At 39.1% G+C, this 23,467-nt stretch overlaps 1 protein-coding gene across 10 annotated transcripts in view; it reads left to right on the top strand.

Annotated features, from left to right (window-relative positions):
- Positions 1–23,467, top strand: part of myo9aa (myosin IXAa) — a 99,888-nt gene that overhangs the window by 53,461 nt on the left and 22,960 nt on the right. For 8 of the 10 annotated variants that reach the window (XM_029457666.1, XM_029457692.1, XM_029457656.1 and 5 more), the window contains 12 exons: positions 1,023–1,122; positions 3,191–3,244; positions 5,598–5,695; positions 5,992–6,118; positions 6,606–6,695; positions 10,035–10,151; positions 10,382–10,516; positions 16,334–16,455; positions 18,088–18,229; positions 18,325–18,520; positions 19,934–20,053; positions 21,524–21,599. In XM_029457666.1, the coding sequence (XP_029313526.1) occupies positions 1,023–1,122; positions 3,191–3,244; positions 5,598–5,695; positions 5,992–6,118; positions 6,606–6,695; positions 10,035–10,151; positions 10,382–10,516; positions 16,334–16,455; positions 18,088–18,229; positions 18,325–18,520; positions 19,934–20,053; positions 21,524–21,599 (1,377 nt within the window). The remainder of the gene's footprint in view (positions 1–1,022; positions 1,123–3,190; positions 3,245–5,597; positions 5,696–5,991; positions 6,119–6,605; positions 6,696–10,034; positions 10,152–10,381; positions 10,517–16,333; positions 16,456–18,087; positions 18,230–18,324; positions 18,521–19,933; positions 20,054–21,523; positions 21,600–23,467) is intronic. The other 2 variants (XM_029457701.1, XM_029457711.1) reach the window with 2 other exon arrangements.

The raw sequence follows: 23,467 nt of genomic DNA, 5'->3' as shown, positions 1-23,467 counted from the left end.
ACTCAGAAAGCTTGTTGTTTGAGTTTGCCAAAGTGTGTTTCATGAAGTGTTTTGCGCTCTAAGTGGAGCTGACACTAATGTGTTGGACTGGCAGGACGGTGTGGCGAGGGTTAACCTCACGATGGGGGGCTCACAGTGGGCCCCCTGCGTTAGCCACCTCTTATTGAGATGGATTGCTGACTCTAGGTGTGTGTGTGTGTGTGTGTGTGTGTGTGTGTGTGTGTGTGTGTGTGTGTGTGTGTGTGTGTGTGTGTGTGTGTGTGTGTGTGTGTGTGTGTGTGTGTGTGTGTGTGTGTGTGTGTGTGTGTGTGTGTGTGTGTAACAGCTGCTGCACACTTCTGACCTTTAACCTTTATTCTGCAACTAGATGCTGTCACAGAAAAAGTTCACCACACATACATACTCACAAACTAACAGATACAGGAGCTGTCAGCTTTTGTTTTAGCCATGTTAGCTTTGTGGCTGTAGGGAATTAGCTGGATACCGGTTCGTCAATTGACATTTCATTTAGGGCCACCAACAGTTCAAAGTTTATTTTTATCTATAAAACAAGTAATGAGAGGTATCCTCTAAAATTAATACTTCTAGTGGAAAATAATACTAACATTGCAAGCTAACATGCTAACATTACCTTACTGACATTCTGACATGCTAAATATTAGTTGTTACCTGAATAGCCTAAATGTAAGCCTGTAAGCTAACTATTTGTATGATATAATAACATGCTAAACATTATCAGACTGTCAAGCTAGCTGTACACATTTTAGTATGTTCAGGGTGCTGGCTAAATATAAATAAGTTATACATGTAGGCTATGTGCTATGTAGGCCTAACTATTATTGTAGCATTGATTTGCTAACTGTGAGCTTGTTCACTTGCTGACATTAGTAAGTTAACATGCTAATTAAAGGTAACAAGATTATTATAAGTAGTGAGAATCTAAGACACTTGTATCTCCATTTGCTGTTTTGTGTTATGTGGATATAACTTTTATTTATTTTTGTTTTTGCCTGTTTGTTTAGAAACTACCATGTGTTTTACTACCTGCTGGCAGGAGCAAGTGAAGAAGACAGGAAATCATTTCACCTCATGAAGCCTGAAGAATACCATTACCTCAGTCAGGTGGGACCTTCACAATAAGACATTGATAAATTGTTTATTTGTGAAAAATATAAAATTAACAAGTTATGTCTTACACTTACTCCTTCACTTTCTGTTTGCGTTTTTATGTCGTTATGAGTTTTGCGTTGAGTTATGCGTTTGAAGTTGTGTTCATTCATTTGTAGAGTTATGTGTGTCTGAATTGGTGCCATCTACCAGTCGATAGACCCCAGCAAGCTGCGTATAGACGCTCTGTGTCTCTGCTAACAGGAAAAAGAGAGAAATCAGGACACGAATGAAACACATTCTCTGGTGGTGGCTTTAAACACTATAAACAAACTATAAATAAAACCTGTCACAGTCTAATTTCCACACTTGTTTCAGAGAGAGGTGTTTTATTTTAAACATCTGTTTGTGTTTGTGTTTATTTAGAAGTGTATTCATTTGCATTTTGTAGGTGTTACTGCATTTGTGTGGGTTTTGCATACACATGGTATCCATTCACCTTTGACAAATGCACTCACACATCCTTATCCTCCACGGCCTCATTTGCCACGATAAAAACACACGTTACATGTATGGAATGTGGATGTTGTGTAAAACTTGTTGCGTCTCTTCCTCCAAGCTTTGGCAGTCATGCCATGACAACCAGGGACCCGCCCTCTCCTCCTAAATCCTTTATGCCTACGCAGAAGAGTGAAGGGAATTCCTTCCATTCCTCCCTGCCACTGACACATGCAAACAAACAAACACACTTGCATACATAAATGCATGCACAGTTGCACATATTCTTGCACTCTGTTCTTATTCTACCCTTCTCTTGTATTCTCTCTTCCTCGTTCTGTGTAAACCTGTGCAGTTTACATAAAGAACACCACACTCTTGCACCAGCTAGAGTTCTTGCATGGATTTCACGACGCTCCCTGTCCACACAAACAAGTTGACTTGTTTACAAGCCACATAAACAAGTTTCAGTCATGGTGGTTTTCCCCCCAGTTTTTCATTTTTCACACCTTGCTCCTAATTATAATTATCCTCATTTCGAATTTTGCTTTCACAGCCACACTTGTGGTTTGGCATCTGTTAACCAGCCCATTAACCCCAAATGTACGTTTGACTGACCAATGTCCAAAGCTAGCCGTAGATCTGATTGATTGATTTTCTCATTTTATAGCAACCATTGATCTAGTTCAGTGAAATAGTGAATTAAACTTATCTTGAAGAGATTTGAAACTCTCTATGCTTGAAATATGAAATCCATCAATTACAGTGAATAATTCATTACATTTTTCAAAAGTTGCATTAATATTGTGGTACTGCAGTTATATGTTGTTAGAAAAACTCAAGATGGTGCATTTAAGGACACCCTGACATGTCTTGCTTGCTGATAATGCTTTGCATTTGCAAGATATGATGATGAAAGAATTCAGAAAGACATAGTCGATTCATGAATTTGTGAATCTTTATTACAAATGTCCCATTTCAACAGCAGATTCTGAAATCTCAGATGGGGCTGCCTTTCTGAACAGGCCTGGGAAATGATTTTAAAACCGTCCCTGCTTACAAACTGGAACACCATGAAATGCAATACTTACTTTAACATAAAACGGAGGTTGTACGCTGTGGTAGCTTTGATATTTCAAGCAAGTTTAACCTTGGAAGTCAAATCAATCATAAAAACTCTTAAAATAATGATCAGCTGTAATGTGAATTAAAGATTATCATTCATTCTGAATCCTTAATGTTCATGTGTGTTACAAATCTGCAGCTTCTCCACCTTCTCATCTTGCGTTAATGACTTGATGTATTTAATCATCACCTGTGCTTATTGTTTAGTGAATGCTTTATATGTGCATACATCTCTTCATTAGTGTCTATTTGCTTTTGAATGTTATGTTATGTCTGTTTGTCTGTATGTAATGATCAGAGCTGTACATTTCAGCCAATGCTTGAGTCTTAACAGCACGTCCTTCCATCGCTGTTAGTTGCACATACATTTGTGTTTAGTGTTTAGTATGTGTCTTCATTTGAATGCTGCTGTCTAACCCTAACCTCGCTCCCCCTGTGAACTCTGCCTTAACATTTCCAGATGCCAAAGTCAACCCATCAACTGCACTGGGACAGTTACTGTGAGAGTGAACCGGTCAGTATCTGTGTGCGTGCTGTCCGTGTGTCTGTACGTGTCGGAGAAACCTCAACGAGTAGATCTTTCGGTCACCCGAGCACTTGCAGCTCAAGCCACGTTTTCCCTGCACAGTTGCATACTCCCTTCCCTCCTCTCCCCTCCCTCCATTTCCTTGTTTGGTTTGGTTTGGGTGTTTATTTTTATTTTTTGCTTTTGCTTTTGCATTTTCACCCTGTTGATCTGCTTCTCTGAGTTATGTTGGTATGTCTAGTCATATCCTGGCCACTGTAGCTGCCTGTGTTGCTGTAACCTGTTTGATCATTGACAGCGCAGTGTTTTCTAGTACCGATAGTGAAGTCCTTTCTGCTGAAGATGAAGTCCTCACTAAGTTACAGAACAAAATGTGGGTAATATCGAATTAAGAGTATCTCTAGCATCGTATTCGACATTTACTCCGCGACTCTTGAGACTGGAGTTGGACTTGCCCTTTAAAGACTCGGACTAACCCTCTCAGGACTTAGACTAAGGTCCAAAAGACTTAAAAGTATTTCTAATATAAGTTCCCTTATTAGAAAATAATGTATTATTGCCACAAGTCATGTGAGTGTTTTAGCAACGGGCTTTGTTTTAGTCCCAGACGTGCCCCATTGTTCACTAGCTGCTGAGCTGCAGTATTTATCTACATGCTCATAGCTCTGCGTTGCCACAAGTTATTTGCACAAAGACGCACCACTTAATCACTGTATCGGATTCAAATCACAATCTGTTGTAGAAATACTTCGATTGAATGATGTCAATGATCAAAAAAGGCTTTTGTGATTTGTGTTGGGAATTGTTTTGGTTTGTGTTGGGTAATGATGTTTGTGTTTATTAACTCGTGTATGCAACAGTGCTCTCTGATTCTCGGGTTACATTTGATTAACTTGTTCATTTTCAACTCCTTTCTAGCCCAGTAAGTTTGTGCATTTCTGAATACTGGTAATATTGTGAGATGCATAATGTAATTCATTTGAAATCTGAAATCTGTGAAAACACTAGAAACGTATGCAGTCACTATAATTGGACTTTTCTTTTAATACAGCAAGGAAAATAACTATATTATTACACACATGATTCTTTTAAATGTAATTTTGTTAAACTTTTAACACATCTGGAATCCTCAAATACATTTTTACTACATTGACAGATTAAAAGAAGAAAAGGTTAGAGTAACTCTTTTATATTAAATGTAGATTTTTCCTGCCTGCTATAGAAATGCAACACCAGAGTCACTATTAGATCAATGTGAGATTCTGCCATGAAAGCAGAGCGCAAGGGCGGCAAGAAAGGAGGCACGTTGGAGTGTAAGTCTCATGTTTGGAGTGTTTGTCTTTCTGAGGCCTCGGTATGTGATAATTATGGCAGCCATAGTGGAATGGGCCCATAAAGCAAAGAGCAGAGCTCACATTACGGTGGGTGTATATGCAGTGAAGCACTGTGTAGTTGTATAGTAACTTCAAAGCATGTGGTCCTAGTCTGGGAAATGCTCTTCCGCTTTTCATAAACAACTAAGCCAGATCCAGATTTATCTCTTACGACTACCCCTTCATACATTAAGTTGCTCAATACTATTTGATTAATGCTTTTTCATACACAATATTTTAATGCCTTGTTTTTTTTATGTAATGACTTTTTGATTCTAGTCTTGTCAATGAGATCTGCACATCACGTGTAGGAAATGTTCAGTGTAAAGTAGGGCTGCAACTAACGATCAACTAATCAATTATTCGATTTATCGTTGCAGCTTGGGCTAATCGGGCTCTCTCCTGCTGGTTAACAACTTTTACTTTGTATATTTTTGGGGATAAACCTGCACTTCAAACTCCTCCTGTGTCTCCTCTCTGCTAGTTTAGCTCGTCATCCATCACTCAAACAGAACAACCCATAAACTGCTCTTATCAGCTCTTTTCCCCAGCTTGCCAATTTTCTGTGGGTTGTTTTAAAAGAGGAAGCCGGTCCAGATTTTCCACTCCATGAGCAGAACCTGCGCACGCTGCTGTTCGCTAGACGCTCTGCACGTCAGACTCGAGTGTTTGACCCCCGAGCTTCCTAATGATAGCTTATTTTAGCATGAGTCATTCATTCTGTCTGCTTCAGGTCACTTTGCTTTTTTTTTTGTTTCGGCTGCAAAGTAAACTAAAAAACTATTTTAAGCATCTTTGCTGGACACTCTGTAAACATTAAAAAGATTTGGGCACTGTATACGTCAACAGTCTTTAGTGAGTCCTTCATTGTGACTTGTCATTAGCTCTTTTGGCTTCCAGGTTGCTGTGTCGTAACAGCTGCTATAAACCTGATGACACTCGGTTGCTGCTTTTAATTTTTTTGTTAGGACTGCTTCAATGTTGAAGGAGAAGATCTAAAGCATGACTTTGAGAGGCTTCAGCTGGCCATGGAGATGGTGGGCTTTCTTCCTTCCACGCGCAGACAGTGAGTGACACACACACGAACACAATAAGTGTGTTGAGATCAGATCAACTTCTCTGTAATAGTTCACAGTGACACATTTGTAGTGTGTAAAAGAACATATTGTTACAGAACAAACACCTCAGCCTTGTTGGCCGACACATTTTTAGCTCCCCACCAGTACCATAATGTAAATTTCTATTTTATTATTATTTCAATCAAGTCTGCTGTAATTAAGTCAAAGGATTCTGGCTACATACAACTCAACAGTATTTTTCCAGTGCGGTATCTCTAAAACGTTTTACTGAACTGTTGTTTAGGATCTTCTGCCTGCTATCGGCCATCCTTCACCTGGGAAACATCCGTTACAAGAAGAAAACCTACAGGGACGACTCGATCGACATCTGTAACCTAGAGGTGCTGCCTGTCGTCTCAGAACTGCTGGAGGTACTGCAATATACTTCTGCTGGGAGTTTTTCTATTCCTCCATATTCTCTAAAAGTGTGTTAAGATAATAAAAAACAAAGATGGATGGTGTCAAAGTCTAACATGATATGTCTGCCTTTGGTATTACAAAAAACACTCATTTACTTTTTGCAGTTACGAAATATGACATAAATTAAGATAGAAATAAAACAGTCATGTGGGTGCCTCGTGTAAAAGATAGAGGACATACTATGCATCTCCAGCTAAAGTTTGCTTGACTTAGATTTCCTTTGGCGCCTGAAGTAGTTAATGAATACACATGGGGCCCTAATGTTTACATTACAAGTGACAGTTCGGTTAGTTTAACTTGTGTAGACGTATGAGGAGACCATTTTGTTGCTACTGTAGATTGTTGATATTATTTTGAAAAATTATAATGTGAATGATTGGTTGATCATCAGTGGACAGTAATCTGTTTTCCCTTTCTCTCTCTATCGCTGATCATCAGGTCAAAGAAGAGATGCTGTTTGAAGCTCTGACAACACGGAAGACGGTCACTGTCGGAGAGAAGCTGATTGTTCCTTACAAACTTTCCGAGGTGAGGCTACTCTTTTAGCAGTAGCGCTAACATTATATCATTTTAATCATGGTGAATTTAGTCTTGTAGATGCAGAAAAGCCACAAAAGGTCCCACATGAAAGCCCTTACAGGTGGTATTCTACTTTCCTGCTGTCAAGTAGAATTAGACCACACAAGATTGTCTCTGGTCTTACTTTCTGCAGAAATAGTTTGGCAGGTTTATAGACAGAACTGGACTTGTGGGTTAAAACAAAGTGCTGCAGCAGAAGCTGAGCTAGATTCACTCTCTAACTTTTCAAGTGTGCAGCATCCTGTAACTATAGATAAGTAGCTAAGATTCAGTTTAATTGGTTGTGAGACCTAGTTGAAAACCTTCTCTATTAAATGTTCTCCTCTCTGTCTCTATGCTAACATGCTTCAGTCTGCTCTTTAGGGAACAGGAGGTCAAATCAGAGAATGCTGTATGCAGTCTGCACTTTAATGATCAATTCATTTATACATCCTGATATTCCCTCTGTCATTGGTTGTGCAGTGCTGCATTTTTCAAGTTCTCCCAGGTGTTTATTGCCTATTTTATGATCATGAAACATCACTTCCATAAAGTATAAATAACTGAAAACTAATCTTAAAACGGCTTAAAGAACAATTCAGAAAACAAAATATACATTTTGAAAATATATTTAGCTGTGTCCTTGTGAAGTTTCATTGGCAGTCACATTTGAACATCACAGTATTGATATCCAATAGTGTAAGAATTGTATAACTTCCTGTTAGCATAATACAGTTACATTCAAAGATGGTATATGAGGATTACTGTGTCGTAGGGTTAGGGTAAAGAGAAAGACATGTACATTTTTTTATGTAAAGTTTAAATAAAGTATCATACTCAGTAGTGCGACTGAAAGCATTTTGAGAACTCGATCACGTCGCTGCAGCCTCGTCTCTTCAGTCTGACCCAGACATGTTTACAGGGCGGCGTGCACCAGGACCGGATCTCCTCCTCCGCGCTCTCTGCAGCTCTTTGTCTGTGGCCACACATGTACACACACATGTACACACACAGTCACACCAACACACACATGCACAGAGTCCTTCAGCGTGTTTAGATAGACGAGAAGGGATTTCAAGTCCCTCTACAGATTTCGTTGAAAACAAACACACGTCACGGTCTGCAGACGAGATCCATCTGTAAGAGAAGAGGGAACAACATGGATACAGTGCCAGTTTGAATGAGGTGGTTTTTACACAAGTACTGTAATGCACACAGGTTTTGTTAACTTTTAAACTTGTCATGATTCCTAAACATTTCATATTCCAGTCCAATGTTAAATATTTTTCTTGCACACACATAGTGAGTTATGTTAAATGATCTTCTTATTTTCCCGTACAAATAAGTCTCAGATAATCAGTATTTTACCACAAACTCTCCCAGAAGATGGTGGTGTGTTACACACACAACCCCATAATGGCCTGTTGGATATTTCGGAGCCATTTTATATGAACAAGCAGTGTTTGTTTTGGTAGCTCACTGGGTGGTCTCTGTGTTAATATTGCTTTAACAGTCACAACAATCTCATTCCCTGTTAACTGAAATCATACACTTATAAACCTCAAAGAAATCTGAGTTTCGGTAATTTGTTTTCTCCATTTGGTCAGACTTATGAGCCTGTTTCCCTCCAAATGTTTTAAGTCCAGCTTCCTCTACTGAAAAGCTTATGGGTCATTAGATGTAGACCCGTATCTATGGGGTACAAAATAATATCCGTCTTGACTCATGGAAGGCGTATTTGGTCTGAGGTCGGTAAAAATATAATTAATTATTTAGATACTAAAGAATTTTAACTTTGAGTAGACACTTCATGGTTTGTTTTGTTTCTGAAGACCACAGCTCACCTTTGTCGCTGCAAGGTCAAGTCTTTCCAGCAGATACAGGAATTAGAAAAATATTTTTTCAACAATTTGACAAGGAAGCTTTTGTCAAATAATCTCCCTGTTTATTAAAAGAACAAACAACATCGATCCAGCACACTATTCTTTCTATACGTGTGTCATCTGAATATCATGCTGGTCTTCCCAGCAGAACCTCATAGGTTTTATAGTTAGTACAGTGTATAAAGTCTTATGTTTAGCCTATTAAAGCTAATATTTCTATCAGGCTATGACTGAAATTTAACCATTCTGCAGCCTTGTGCATCAGAACTTGGCAGATCATACTGTCTGTGCTACATTTGACCGGTTTTGCAGATTTAATGAGTCAACCTGATGTAGTAACGACATTAATAATGGCCCAGTGGCGTCCTGCTGTGATGCAGTGCAGTCTGCCAGCATGTCTGTTCCTTCTGTGCCAAAGTTTCAGTAAAGAATGTTGAGATGTGTTTGGGTTGTAGCGTTGTCTGGTTTCTCCTGTCAATCTGATTTTTTACCTTTTTAGGACCCATTATACATTTTCCAGTAAGAGTTCTGAGTGCAATGGCGTCTGCCAGTACAGCAAGGATGTGATTTACACTCAAACTATAAATATTTGGTCATAAAGGAGAAATACGACTGTCTGCACATCTTGACTCCTTTTTTTAAAAACCTTTTAAACTGGGCCAGTGTTGTCTGGGATATCATGTCTGAGTTTCAAATGTTGACCTTATTATAAATCAATTTTATTTTCATTCAATGCGTTTTTTGTTTATGCTGGACCTGTACAAAAGTGCATCGTAACAAGGCTAAACTGTAATGTTTAATACAGATGTGTGGAGCGTTGTGAAACAGGAATGTTCAAACTCTTCAAATTCAGCTCAAATAAGTGTCACTAACTTATAGGAATAATTCGACATTTTGGAAATTACTCTTATTTGCTGTCTTGCTGAGCGTTAGATCAGGAGATCGACACCACTCTCACGTTTGTACAGTGAATATGAGGCCACCAGCCGGTTAGCTTAGCTTAGCATAAAGACCGGGAAGCGAGGGAGAAACCGCCGGCCTGGCTCTCTGCAAAAGTAACACAATCCAACCTCCAGCAGCTCTAAAGGTAACTAGTTACCATACTGTATCTTATTTGTTTAATTGATACATAAAACAATGCAACAATCTTCTCATCTGACTCTTGGCAAGAAAGAGAATGAGCATATTTCCAAAAATATAGATACATAGATAACAAGGAAACAAATTTAAAATGGAAATGAGACAAAGTCACAAAGAAAAAGCATATAGGCCTGCAGTGAAAGGACATTATACAATAAGTGAGTTTCTCTCCTATGATACTGTACATGGGAACAGTTGTATCCCTCATGTGTCCCTTCTTAATCAAGTGTGGAGATATTACCAGTGGGAGTAATATTAAAGGAATACTGTACGTGTCTACCTGCAGGCTGGTACGGTGCGAGACTCCATGGCGAAGTCCCTCTACAGTGCTCTGTTTGACTGGATTGTCTTCAGGATCAACCACGCTCTGCTCAACATCAAGGACCTGGAGGAGACCACCAAGGTGGGACGAAACTAACGCTTCAAGTTGTAGTCTGAGATACTCAAGCGCGGGAAATTAACAAATTAATTTTAGTATTGTGTATCACATTCTGGTTGGAAATGCAATCTCCTTTACTCAGAGACTTATACCCTTACTGACAACGCAGTGTCTGAGCTTTTGAAAATACTGATGGTGATGCATTTGTTTGGATGAAAGACATGTTTCAAGTTTTGTTTGTTTGTCTTCCTCAGATCTTGTCCATCGGTGTGCTCGACATTTTTGGGTTTGAGGATTACGAGAACAACAGCTTCGAACAGTTCTGCATCAACTTTGCAAACGAACGTCTCCAGCACTACTTCAACCAGCACATCTTCAAGCTTGAACAAGTAAGACATCTCTTAAAAATGTTTCTTTCTCAAGGTCGATAATTCTTAGTGGCTGGCTTCCGGTTTGAGGTTTTGACTGGGAGCTGAGCTTCTGAGCCGCTGTATTACTGAGGTTATTTTAACATATTGTAGATCTACTAGCTTAAGTTCTTTGGCTGCGACCATTTACAAGGAAATCCCTCATGCTTATCACACCACGCAGTGCACGTACATTACAATGACCCTAAAACAATGGAGGAATTCTTAATCACATTTTGCAACAGGGTTGCTGACCACTCCTTGTGACCACCCCGACTGAAGATGTATGTTCTCTTAAGTGAGCTGATTGACTTCAAAGGGCTTTTTAAAGTCATGATCTGTAAGATTTGCCTGTAAGTTGAACATTGTGTTTACCTTGAGATTGACTGAATCAGCGGACCTGCCCCGACATGTTTGATGGGATTCCATGCTGTTCATGAATTACATAATGACATGATAGACTGTTTTTCCGGTTTTGTACAAAGGCAGTTGTTTACAAACCCTGTCTAACCCCAATGTCCTAAATATGTCAAGACTTATACTGTAGATGTGTGTCATGACAAGAGACTTTAAAGACCTCTTTGTTTTTGGAGGTTAAGGTGAATGATAATTACTCACCCTGCGTTACCTTGAATTTGCCAGGAAAACTTAGTTTTTCTCGCATGCCTCCCCGGTGAACGAAGGGTCCAAAATCTGAGAAATAATCTTGATGAATTGAAGTAAATGGATGCAGCGTTATAAGTGTAAAAATATCTCAAAACATCTGTTTACAAGCTCTCGTGCAGTATAATCCAAGTCTCATTGATCCAGTTTTATGCTCATTTCTTTCCAAACACATGCATTTTCATTAAAACCCTACTTCTTCAAAAACACTTTGGATTCTGGTGACTGTTTCTGAAGAAGTGTTTTGAATAGTAAGCACTTTTTTTATACTGCACGAGTTTGTAAACTGATTCTTTGCTATAGTTTTGCTGTTGTTAAACGCCGCCCCTATTTACTTCTTCTCATTAAGACTCTTTAAGTAGTTCATGGTTCTCATGAATCTCAATCTTGTACTATCTTACTTGTTTTGATTTTCTCACTGACTGTGAGACTTCAGCTGCCAGTATTTGTTGATATTTATTCGATTCCCACAGAACTTCCTGTGCTACTGGTCTGTGCACTAACACAGGACATAATAGATCCAGCCTCGACTGTTGGCCACAGTGTTGTTTTCTTTAAATGCAGCCTGGTTTTTCCCCCCCTCTGTGTTGCGTCTTCATTTTTGTGTTAATGTTGTGAACTGAAAATGTAGTATTTTGTAATGAGAAGACCATTTCCCCAGCGGGTCTACAGGATTTCCTTGCTGCTGCACATTTTGTCTTGAAGCTTTACCTTCCCAATTACTTCCATTTATTAAAAAGCAACTCAACACCCTATTTTTCTTGAACGCACAGACAAAAGAATTCAACCTGAGGTTGAGCGTGACCACGTAGTTTGGGAGCATGGTGTCCCAGAGAACCTCGTAGATTTTCCACTAAAAATGTTCAGCCTCTATGGGACAGAATTACTGCATTTTCTCTAAAATATATTTTGTTGTAATGAACACTATATAATAGGACCAGGAACAATTGATAGTGTGATAAAGTGATTCAAATTTAAAGAGATGCATGTTCAGGTTTTATCCCTACAGCGGTTGTGTTTACCTCTTTCAACTGGAAGATGAACAAAACATCCAGGCTGCCCAGAAGTGGCCGTTCTATAATTACTACTGGATTAGTCTTACCTTACTTTACTACGAGTATGTCTGCTTGTACATATTGTGTATCACAGGCTCCCATACAGTGTGTGCACTTTGAGCTGATGCATTGTTATTGAGCGTTTTGTCAGAAGGTGGAAACTCTGCAGTAAACAACCATTTGATCAGATAATGACCCAAATTACAATATATTGACCCCCACAACACCCAGTTACTCTGCATGTAAACAGTAAATGTGTGTTTTCCATGGATCAAACTGCCTCTACAGTTACGGTTTATATCAGACATGATGGATCTCATCAGGCCAATGACAGAATAAAATCCACATTTTTGTTCAAATGTTCGTAATTTATACAACAAGATTAACGTGGTTTTAAAGTTGTGGTATTATACAATTAGAGTAAAACTTCACTAAAGACTTCAGAAGAACTGGGGAGCTTATAAATCATTACTGGCCTACAGTAGGTACAGTATAGCATTAGTTGTGTGTGGAAAAATCAATGTGCACCACTGAGGCTGCCTGAAAGCCCCCGAAAATGGTTCAACCAGGATAAGTGGACCAAGAGCTGGCATGCTTCATATTTCCGCTGAAGCCAACTTCACACCCTCGTCTACAGTTGCATGCAGCATATTTCCATTCATCTGTAGACCAGTGAGTCACTCTGTTGGGAGCCTTTAGGGGCTAAACGGTTTGCTTAAGGCCACATTGATAACCATGTTAATGGAGAATGTTTTTTGCCTCTATTTTTCAACCTTTTCCTACAATCTCTCTGCCAGCACTCACATTGTTGAAAGACTTGACATGGAAGAGGATAATTTTTTTGTTATAATACTTCTAATACTACAGTATAATCACGAGTTAACTTGGTCAGTTAGAAGTTTTGCACTACTCACATTTATGAATTGATCTAAGCCAGTTCAACAGTCAGCAACTATTATCCATCTTTTAAATGTGTTACTCTGATGGTGTGACGTAAGATGTCAATGATAGAAAGGATTTATTACGCATTAAACTACCTGGCAGTGAAATAATGTACATTTTTCTGAAATGGACCGTTCTGCATAAGTATTACTTTTACTTTTGGTACTTTAAATATATTTTGATGCAAAGATACAAATGATCTTTTACTTGTAAGATTTTGAATGCAGGACTTTTACCTGTAAATAGTGAGTGAGTATTTGTACACTGTGGTATTGTTAGAACTGAGTACTTCATCCACCACTAATTAATATATCTCCTTATGCACAAAGAAAAAAATCAGTTCAATAAACTTCACAAAATCATGAAATTAGACGAACAGCCGAAGAGGTAAAACATTATTTATTTATTTATTAAGTCTCACTATAGTTTGGATTTTCATTCATACCAACTGCATGAACACATTAACAAATATCAAGCACAATGCTTTACGTAAAGCATGTGAGAAATGGGAATTAAATGAGAGTCCCAACATTGTCCTGTCATGTGATGCTTGTGCACTGTTATTTTCTGAACACAGATATTAGAAAATAGGAAGCAGAATTCCTACTCTGATAATGTTAGATGATGAAAATAATGTGCAGCAGCGACGATGGTAAATGTCATCCAATCCCAAACAGACGCACAAAAAGATGAAAGTTGTGATGATAGACAGGCATGTAAAGCAGCAGGATATCATGTCTAATGTAATTATTGGGCTGAAACACTATTAGAACAAACTGTAAACACAGTATGAAAAGAATCTGTGGTGAAGTTGTGCAGAAGCTGATTCTGCACATTTTGAGACATGTTATTGTTCAGTGAAAATGAGAGTGAGTCACAGCAGTTGTTGGAAGATGATTTAAAGGCATGTCCAGGGGGCGGATACAGAATCCTGTGCAGTTTAGTGCAATCCAATACAACACCAGCACAAACCGCAGCGTAGTGATTACCAAACTCTTGAGTCAGCGCCCATCTGACACACAAATAGGATGTTATAAGCTTCACAAACGTTTATTCCAGGGCTGTTGTATTAGATTGTATTGCACAGGTGTTCCTTTTATAGTTTCCAGCCCGTGTGTGTCTCAAGTGTTATTAAAAGACACGCGAGTAAAAACCTGAAATTAGTAAGTGACTCATCAAAGACGACGATCACATCCTGAGAGGTTGATATTGTGAAAGGATGAGAGGATGGACGTGTTCTACAGCTTTAACTTCACGATTGTCTGCAAAGAAATTTGGTGTTTCTCTAAAAAGCAGAACATTAAACAGTGCGGGGAATTTAAATAAATGACTGATGATCAGTTTTCTCATTAAAAGTAAAAGTGAAGACATGCATCTTCAATATTTCAAGGAAAAGAAGAAGTACTCAGATCCTTTAATTATCTAAAAGTAGAAAGAACATAGTATAAAAAGTACTTCATTACACGTAAAAGTCTTGAATTCAAAATTGTATTCAGTGAAAGTACAGAAGTATTTCCAGCAAAATGTACTTAAAGTATAAAAAGCAAATGTGCTCATTTTGCAAATTGACTCTTTTAACATTGTTGTATTATTATTATACAATATTATATTATTCTGTTGTCATCACTCATGACTTCATATAAGAGCTTTTTAATGTTGTAGTGTCAACTTTAGGTACTCTGTATACTACTGGGTAAATGAGTAGTATAGACTGCATCATATCATATAAGCACATCATTTATGGGAAAAGTAACTAAGTGTCCAATAAATGTCAAATATTTCCCTCTGAAATGGAAAGTAGCATAAAATGGAAATACTCAAGTAAAGTACAAATGTGTACTTAAGTACAGTACTTGAGTAAATGTACTTAAATACTTAATACTTAATACTTAAATACCACCACTGATCATTTTTGTCCAGTTTCCAGGATCATTGATTTTAAAGTGAGACGATTTCTTTGGAAAGAAGAGATGATAACATTCCTTTTCATAGCAATCATCCCGTAAATGGCTGCTTTAAATGTTTCTAAAGAAGTTGAGGTCGAATGATTACTTTTCCACGGACTAAACACTTCCTTGTCTTGTGTTTTGAAATAAAACGGCTCTTTTCTGATTTTGTTATGTACCTAAAAGGACGAACCAGCTGCACTTTTCAGTTGGGGAGTAACCGCCAGTGTTGAAGGCTACATTTAGTTAAAAACAGTTAAATAAATCTCTTGTTGATAAGAGTCGAATGGAATCAGTTGGATTGTTTGTGTGGAAAGACACAAACTACAAATCACTGCAAAAGAAGACAAATGTGTTGCAGAATGATTCTCTCAAACGCTTGGACTCTCAATGAAATGTCCACATTTTTCTACAAAGAGCTGCCAGCAGCAGAAGTGTTGCAGACACCATGTGCTCAATTTGACTGCAGCAAGCAAAACTCCTCTGGCCATATCAGTACTCAGTTATTATTATTTTTACCAAATAACAAGGAAGAGGATCATCTTCCCTTATTCGACCCGGTCAGCTTTATTGTCTTCAGTTGTGGAGTAAGCAACAGTAATTAACATCCTTCTGACTTTAGGTAACAAGCGAAGAGACGAGGAGATTGCAGTGATATTTATTAAACCTCCCCTGGATTAAGGTTTTTATTGGTTAAATCTCTTTCCCAGGAACAGAAATATGAGGAAGAATAAATGATAAATGCTTTGAATGCTTCTCTCATTAAACCGCCAAGAGGCCAGGAAAAGATCTGAAGAGTGTTTTATAGCACGGGGAGACGACATACAAACAACACTGTTGCTTTGATTGAAAGATTTTAAACGGCCTGTCCCACATTGGACCGCTTGTTTGTTTTTGATGGCACGTAGATAATATTTTTTTTATGATTGACTTAAGCCTTTGATGCCACATGCACTGTACGCCTTCTGACCTAAAACTGAAATAGACCTTACTTATTAAGACTATTTCTCCACATCTTCTGTTTTCCAACTGCTTGAAAACATTTAAACAATGTTTTGCATATTAATGTGATTAAAAAAGGCGCTCAATAATGTTATTAATACAGTAGGGGCTGCCGACATGACAACATAATAAAGGCAACCAAAGAAAATGACTGCCGCTGAGCCTTCTGTCTGTGTTGTGTGTCCCTGCAGGAGGAATACAGGGCAGAGGGCATCAGCTGGCACAACATCGACTACATCGACAACACGGGCTGCATCAACCTGATCAGCAAGAAGCCCACAGCGCTGTTCCACCTCCTGGATGAAGAGTGCAAGTGAGTCGTCCAGCCTGTCTGCCTTTCTGTTGGACTAGTTTGTTTCTTAGGACATTCATTTTATAAGTGCTTCCAGCAGGTTCAAGCACACTTGGCGGTTAAACGGTTAGATAAAGCCAAAACAGTTGGTTTTTTAATTTAAAAACTCCAAATTGGCAGCCTAAAGAGTGTGTGGACAACTCTGCTGCTTTCAGCACATTGTTTTGATATTATGGCACAGAACCAAATTGCAGATGAAGAAAGATGAACATTTAGTATTTAAAGATAAAGATGGAGATGTGCGTGAAGTGAGAATGCATATTTTACTTTCATTTGTCAAGTGGCCTGAAACACTGCGCTAAATGCTCCATGTCTGCTGGATTTATGAATTGACCTCCTTTGCTCTGTCAGCTTGTTTCAGAGTTCTTATGCCCCCTAGTGGCCAAAATATAATGAATGCGCATTATAACCATAACCTGATGCGATTGTGTGATAATTGGAGTTTATCGGAAGTAGGCATTGGACGATATGAAAGTTTCATGTCACGATTATCCTGGCCAAAATAATTGCAATTCACGATATTATCTTGATAAATGTCAAAATATGCTCCTAAAATGGCACCAAAACATATCATTATCATATCATTTAGTTAAGAAACAAATATGTATAGGACATCAAATAATCTTAAATAATCGTTTTGCTTTGTTTGCTTATCACAAAACACATTTCCAATAATAAAGCTGTAACTATCAATATGATTAAACATTATTTTTAATCTAGTCTTATTTCTATTTGGACGCTGGCGAGGGAAATATCAGATGATCCAGAGCACGGCTCACTCGGGAAGGCAACTAATGAACATATTAAGTGTGCAATAACAGTTCTGCACGTTATGGAAACATTGTCACGTTCCAAACAATAAATACCTTTGAATCGTGTTAAATGTCCATGTATTCCTGCTAATATAATCCAATCACTATAGTGTGAGATGGAGTAGCCTCCAATGTAAACCCTCTAAACTGCAGAGTAAATGTAATCCTTTCAGTTTCGTGACTGTAATGTGACTGTTTCTACAGACAGTAATTCCTTCTGTATTTCCCCCTCGTCTCCATTTGGACACTGAACTAAATTCCTCCCACTTGGAAAAGCTGGAAAGAGTCTATGGCTGTGCTGTCTTCATAGCTCAGGTTTCAGCTCGTTCCAAAAACCCCTGGTGTCTCATTCTTCCCCTCTTCTCTTCCTGTAAACTGTAGATTTTCTATGCTCTTGATATTAAAGGACTGAGGGGAAATCTGAGCCGAGATCAGTTAAAAGCGATAATCCTCACCCTGTGGCGTCACAGGATAAAATGTCAAAACTGGTTACAGATCAGATAACCTGCCACGTTTCCAGTTTTTCACAATGAGTGCTGTTGTAGTAACTGTTGTTGTGGATTAGAGACTGGTGGGAAAAAAGTCTTTAATTCATTATGCTCCATGTTGATGATTAGATGAGGACTGTGATTTATACTGCATCATTCATGACGTAGTTGAGAGCTTTAAAAAAGTGTATCAACAGTGAGACTTCCCCAGCAAATCTCCTTTCATGACGTGCTTTGATATTAAACAATGTGAAACCTCTTTCTTCTTCAACTCAAACCCTTTTTTATTTTAGTTTCCCTCAAGCCACCAACCAGACTCTGTTGGATAAGTTCAAGCGGCAGCATGAGGGGAACCGCTACATCGAGTTCCCTGCTGTCATGGAGCCCGCCTTCATTATACGACACTATGCCGGCAAGGTCAAGTACGGGGTCAAGGTCAGTGTAATCCCCACTTCCACACAGAGTCACTGATTAGACGGGGATCCAATAAAAATAATACCATTGACATTTTATCTCTGTCACACACACAGGATTTCAGGGAGAAGAACACGGACCACATGCGTCCGGACATCGTAGCTTTACTGAAGAGCAGCAAGAACGCCTTCATCTGTGGGCTGATGGGCATCGACCCGTCAGCCACTTTCCGCTGGGCGGTACTCCGAGCCTACTTCAGGGCCCTGGTGGCTTTCAGAGAGGCTGGGAAGAGACACACGCAGAAGAAGACTGGTGAGCTCTCACATAGACGGAAACTCTATTAATATGCACATTATAGCGCTGAGGCAGAGTACGCTCTGATGTCGCAGATAGACGAGGAAATCTCATCTGTCCTTAAAAAGTCAAAGAAAGCTTATACAATGTTTGTCCATATCATGTTTTATTGTATTAAGGCAGCTTCTCATGTTTAAGTCGTTTTTCAGCCGCACAATCTTTTAACAATAAATATTAACAATGATGAAAACCTCCGCTCGCTGTATCAACATTAATGGCTTTAGTGAATGTGAGCATCACAGGTCATTTTTAGTGCAGCAAGAATAGTGGTGAACTAGCAAACTACCAAACCTCGAGAAGGGAATAATGGTTCTTTGATTATTTGCCTCCTCTTACTATGTTTTTAGTGAGCAGTTTATTGGCTGCCACCACTAAAGCAGCTCATATGAAGACGGCTTACGAGCATGAACGAAAAACAAATGAACTCAGTTTAGCCAATAAACTGCATGAATTGCAGACATGCTAACATGATCTTTGTTCAGTTTTCCCGCAATGCACAGTACTGTGTGCTCACATGCCAAGCAGCTACGATTTAGTCCTCTTCACTGTAGTTTGCTTTATCGCCGCTATATTTTGTGTTTCGGTAGTCACTGTTCCGTAGTATGTGTGCATAGTACTGCAATGTATTTACAGTAGCTCTTGCTCTTTGTCTCAGCTTTGCCTTTCTACGAATGCCTTCTTTTCCCAACGATAGACTTGATATGCAGTAGATCTTACCATCAGATGTTCCTTCAGCACTGCCGTCTAATGAATCAGACTTGCGCTCTGCACCCTCTTGATCCTTCCTGCACATTAAGTTTTACATGTAGATGTTGTTGTGTGAAAACAGATCTAGTCTTGTATCCTCTACCAGTCCTTAGATATCTTTTAGAAATCCTTCCAACTGAATTCTAAATGTATCCGAGTCACCCAAGGGAACCTGTGACGATGTCTTCTAAAACATTTCTGCAAAATGACAGTGGGGTTTTTAACTTAAAGGTTTTAATTTGCCAAGACTTTGATTTATTTCTCATGAATAAAAATGGGATAAGTTGTAAGTTACATTACTTTTAATTACCCTCGCTCTATCTAAGAGGACAAAGACTGTAGAATCAGAAATACTTCTAGAAGACATTGTATGGAAGTGCCTTTGGGGGGCGAACACCTACTCACAGAACTACAATGACAAACATCCTACTGCTGCCACCAACTGCAGTTTTGAATGTCAATCATCTTCTCTCCAGAAGTCTTGCACAGGTATCTCTCCAGTAGACGACTGCATCTCTTCTTCTTCGCTGTCTAATCTGTCATTTCTCTCTCTCTCTTCCCCCCCTTTCTCTTTCCTTGTGTATTTTTTTCTCTCTTGTTTTACTTTTGTTTCGCTTCTCCAAGGGCATGATGACGCTGCTCCCTGTGCAGTTTTGAAAAGTGTGGATAGTTTTAGCTTTCTGCAGCACCCTGTGCATCAGAGAAGCTTAGAGATCCTGCAGAGATGCAAAGAGGAGAAGTACAGTAAGGCTGCCAATACAATAATAACAACTCCTCCCTACTTTCATGTTAGACGGGAAACTGTAGGGACGAGACTGACCAACATCATCAACTCCACTGCACTGTACTGCACCCAAAGTCGAGCCAAAAGACATAAAAAAATCATAAGAATACTCAAACTTTAAAGAGACAGTTTGACAAAGTTTTTATTTTCTGCTTTGTGATTTGATTTGCAACTCTTATTTTCTATCATTAGACTAGATGCTTGTTGGTCTCCGCTCCCTCTGTCTCCCTCTTCCCTCTTTCTTATGCACCTGCATGCATTTGTTCTTAGGTCTCGTCTTGCATGTTATTCTTGTCTAGCATGCTTCAACCATTCTGTCTCTTACACTGTGCTAGTAAATCACTAGCAGAGGAATGCATGGTTGTACTGCTCTATTTTGGTGTGGGGAAACAACACAGTAACACCTCTAGGTGTCCATCACTCTTTCTTTTGTCACACAGCTACTCCTTTATGTCCAGTCGTGTCTTTTGGGCAGTGGGTGTAGTTGCTTGTCCACCACAACACACAGGCACAACAGACTTCACCTCTCACTAATGCCACATAGACTGGTGATGGTGGGAGAAAGACTGAGGAGGCTTAGGACGTCACTAATTTGCTCACAAGCAGCTTAACATGTGGTGCAGGACACACAGCCGACCTCACACACTTCTCTCACGGGTCACTTTTCCTCTACAGACATTTTATTTCACTCAGATGTGTTTGTGTCTTTTTGTTTTGTGCAACCCTGCAGCTCCTGATGAGTGAAAATGTTGTACAAAGTGATGATACTGAAAATGGCATACTGATAAAATGCTCTCCCAGATTTTTTAAGTAGGCTAGGCTAACACACACACACACACAGTAGAGTGCTCTGATTTGTCATCACTATGATTGATTGGTTCACAGGGAATGCTTGTGTATGCCAGCAACTGTACTGGAGGATTATCACTGCCAAAACACAGCCACCATAAGTAGCCTTAATTAAACCCATTTTGCTCAGAATTTTTCTCTTAGTTTGACCTATATGGCGACCGCCTGCTTTACTTTGTTAGATAATTGATTACGGGACAATATGTGTTCTGAATATTGGTATTTTAAACATCGAATCAAGGTTTTAAGCAAACCTACAGTCCAGACTAAACTGTCTTCCATCATTTAAAGCTAACACGAGCACCTTACTGTTAACCTCACAGCTCTTTGCGTCAATATGAAATCATCTGCAGTAAATTATATTTCCAATAAAAAGGCACATAACACTCACTGCAATAACACTGGAGTGTCACATGGTGATTTTTGCTTGGGAAGGGTATGTCTTCATGTCTGTTTTGTGTGTGTGTGTGTGTGTGTGTGTGTGTGTGTGTGTGTGTGTGTGTGTGGTGTGTGTGTGAGAGAGAGAGAGAGTGCATTTGTGTGTTCTTTCACAAGATACCAACCTGTTTGCTCATGATCAGGTGTGACCAGAAAGAGTCCTCGTACCCCGCTGTCAGACCTACAGGGAAGCAACACCATCAACGAGAAATCACCACGGTAAGAGTGTGTGCTGTGTTTTGACATTTGTTGTAACTGTTGTTGTGTTTCAAGCTCTTTAGAAAGCTTCCCATCACTTGTCAGATGAAGTCGGTAGAGAGGAAGTGGATATATCTGAATCAATAAATCCCTGCTATGTCATTACTTATGTGTGAAAATAGATGCACAATTAAAAGCCAGGTCCTCCTGCATGCTATGACTAAACTACCGGTAATACAGATATGCACACTTAATACATAAACATAATATGAAAGATTATTAATTACGTACATATTTATCTCCACAGTATTTGTTCATATATTTGCTTTTTATTTGTATTTGTGTCTTTTGATTCTTTGTATAATTTACTCTTCATATTGCTTTTATTTAACAAAAAACAAGATTTGTGTATTGATATGATTTAAGTAAAAAATACAGATACAGATTCTTTATATTTATATAGTCTTTTCAATATCAATATTCAGTTAACCTCTATTAAACCTTTTGTTTGTTTGATTTTTCTGCTTTTTATTAGTGAGTCCACAGTAAAAAAGAGGAAATGAGGGGAGAGAGAAATAGGTAACGACCAGCAATAAAGGTTTCCAGTTGGACTCAAACCGGTGACGACGTGCTTCATATTGTCAGAGTCCTCTCCCCTCGGCCTCCAGGGCGTCTCGTAAACTTAGTATTTGATCTTACATACATGGTACAAAGAGCTCTGGAACTAGTCAAAAAACCCTTTATTTCCCTGCTGATTTGCTGTCATGCTTATATATATATTTATTATATCATTAATGCAAGGATATTAACCACTGGGCTTTGAGACAGACGTGGCATGCCTTTAGAAAAAAGAAAAAAAAGAGTGATAACTGTTCTGTGACCCCGAGCATTGCCCTCATACCTCCCCGCTGAGACCCCGGTCCACCACCTCTTCTAATTAGCTGTGGACAGTGAGATTAGCAGACCCCGACAGCGACTGGTGGTGGCACAGAGCAGCTCACACAAGACAGCTTTTGTTACACAGGAGCTCAGTCTGGGGCTGTTAAAACCCCCTCTCCTTAATGTGATTTGTAACCTCTGCCCTCCCTCTCTGTCTCTTTCTGACACTCACACACTCGTCCTCTACATACTAGGAGAGCACTAAACCCCGTGCAGCTGCTTCCTCTGTGATGTAAAGTCAGAGCTATGCATGAGAGGAGTGCCCGGAGAGTGATAAATATTAGGTCCCTGCCGGGTCCTTGTCTGCTGGACAGACCACCGGACAGTGCAGTGCTTTATGGGACTCTCAGACTATGGAGATAAACAGTCACTACAAGAAGCATAGTGTACAATCACTATTTACTGAGATCAAGGATCAACTGGGGAGATATTCTATCTCGTTTTCTTTATATGTTAGGCCAGATGCAAACTGAGGATTAATGCTTATTCTTTAGCAAACATTGTGGCGATTTGTGATTTTTTCATTCACAATAAATCCTTAAACACTCGTCAGGCGATCGTATAAAGATTGAGTATAAATCCAGAAATAAAGGTAAATGCAAAGACTTTGATTTACATTTACATGCTGGAGCTTTGTGGAACTGCTGCCATCATTTATAGTATTGTAATGTAATGCAGGCTAGTAGCACAAATCATTTAAATCTGTACGACTCCTCTGGGACTGTGGAGATGTACTCCAGACTGAGATGAGGATAGTGGAGCAGTGTTAGAGAAGCAACCTCTGGGTCTCTGCCTCCATAGAGAGAACACTAATGTAAAAGCCAGTCACACCTCTGTTGTGTGTCTTTATGCCTCCGCCAGTTTATGTTTTCAGGTTGTCCGTCCATGTCCATTCTCTTGAACGCGATATCTTAGGAACGCCTTAAGGGAATATTTTTAAAATTTGTTAC

The sequence above is a fragment of the Cottoperca gobio genome, chromosome 3 (genome assembly GCF_900634415.1).
Source record: "Cottoperca gobio chromosome 3, fCotGob3.1, whole genome shotgun sequence".
NCBI lineage: Eukaryota > Metazoa > Chordata > Actinopteri > Perciformes > Bovichtidae > Cottoperca > Cottoperca gobio.
The sequence above is the reverse complement of the archived record's forward strand: the minus strand, read 5'-3'. Positions and strand labels throughout refer to the sequence as shown.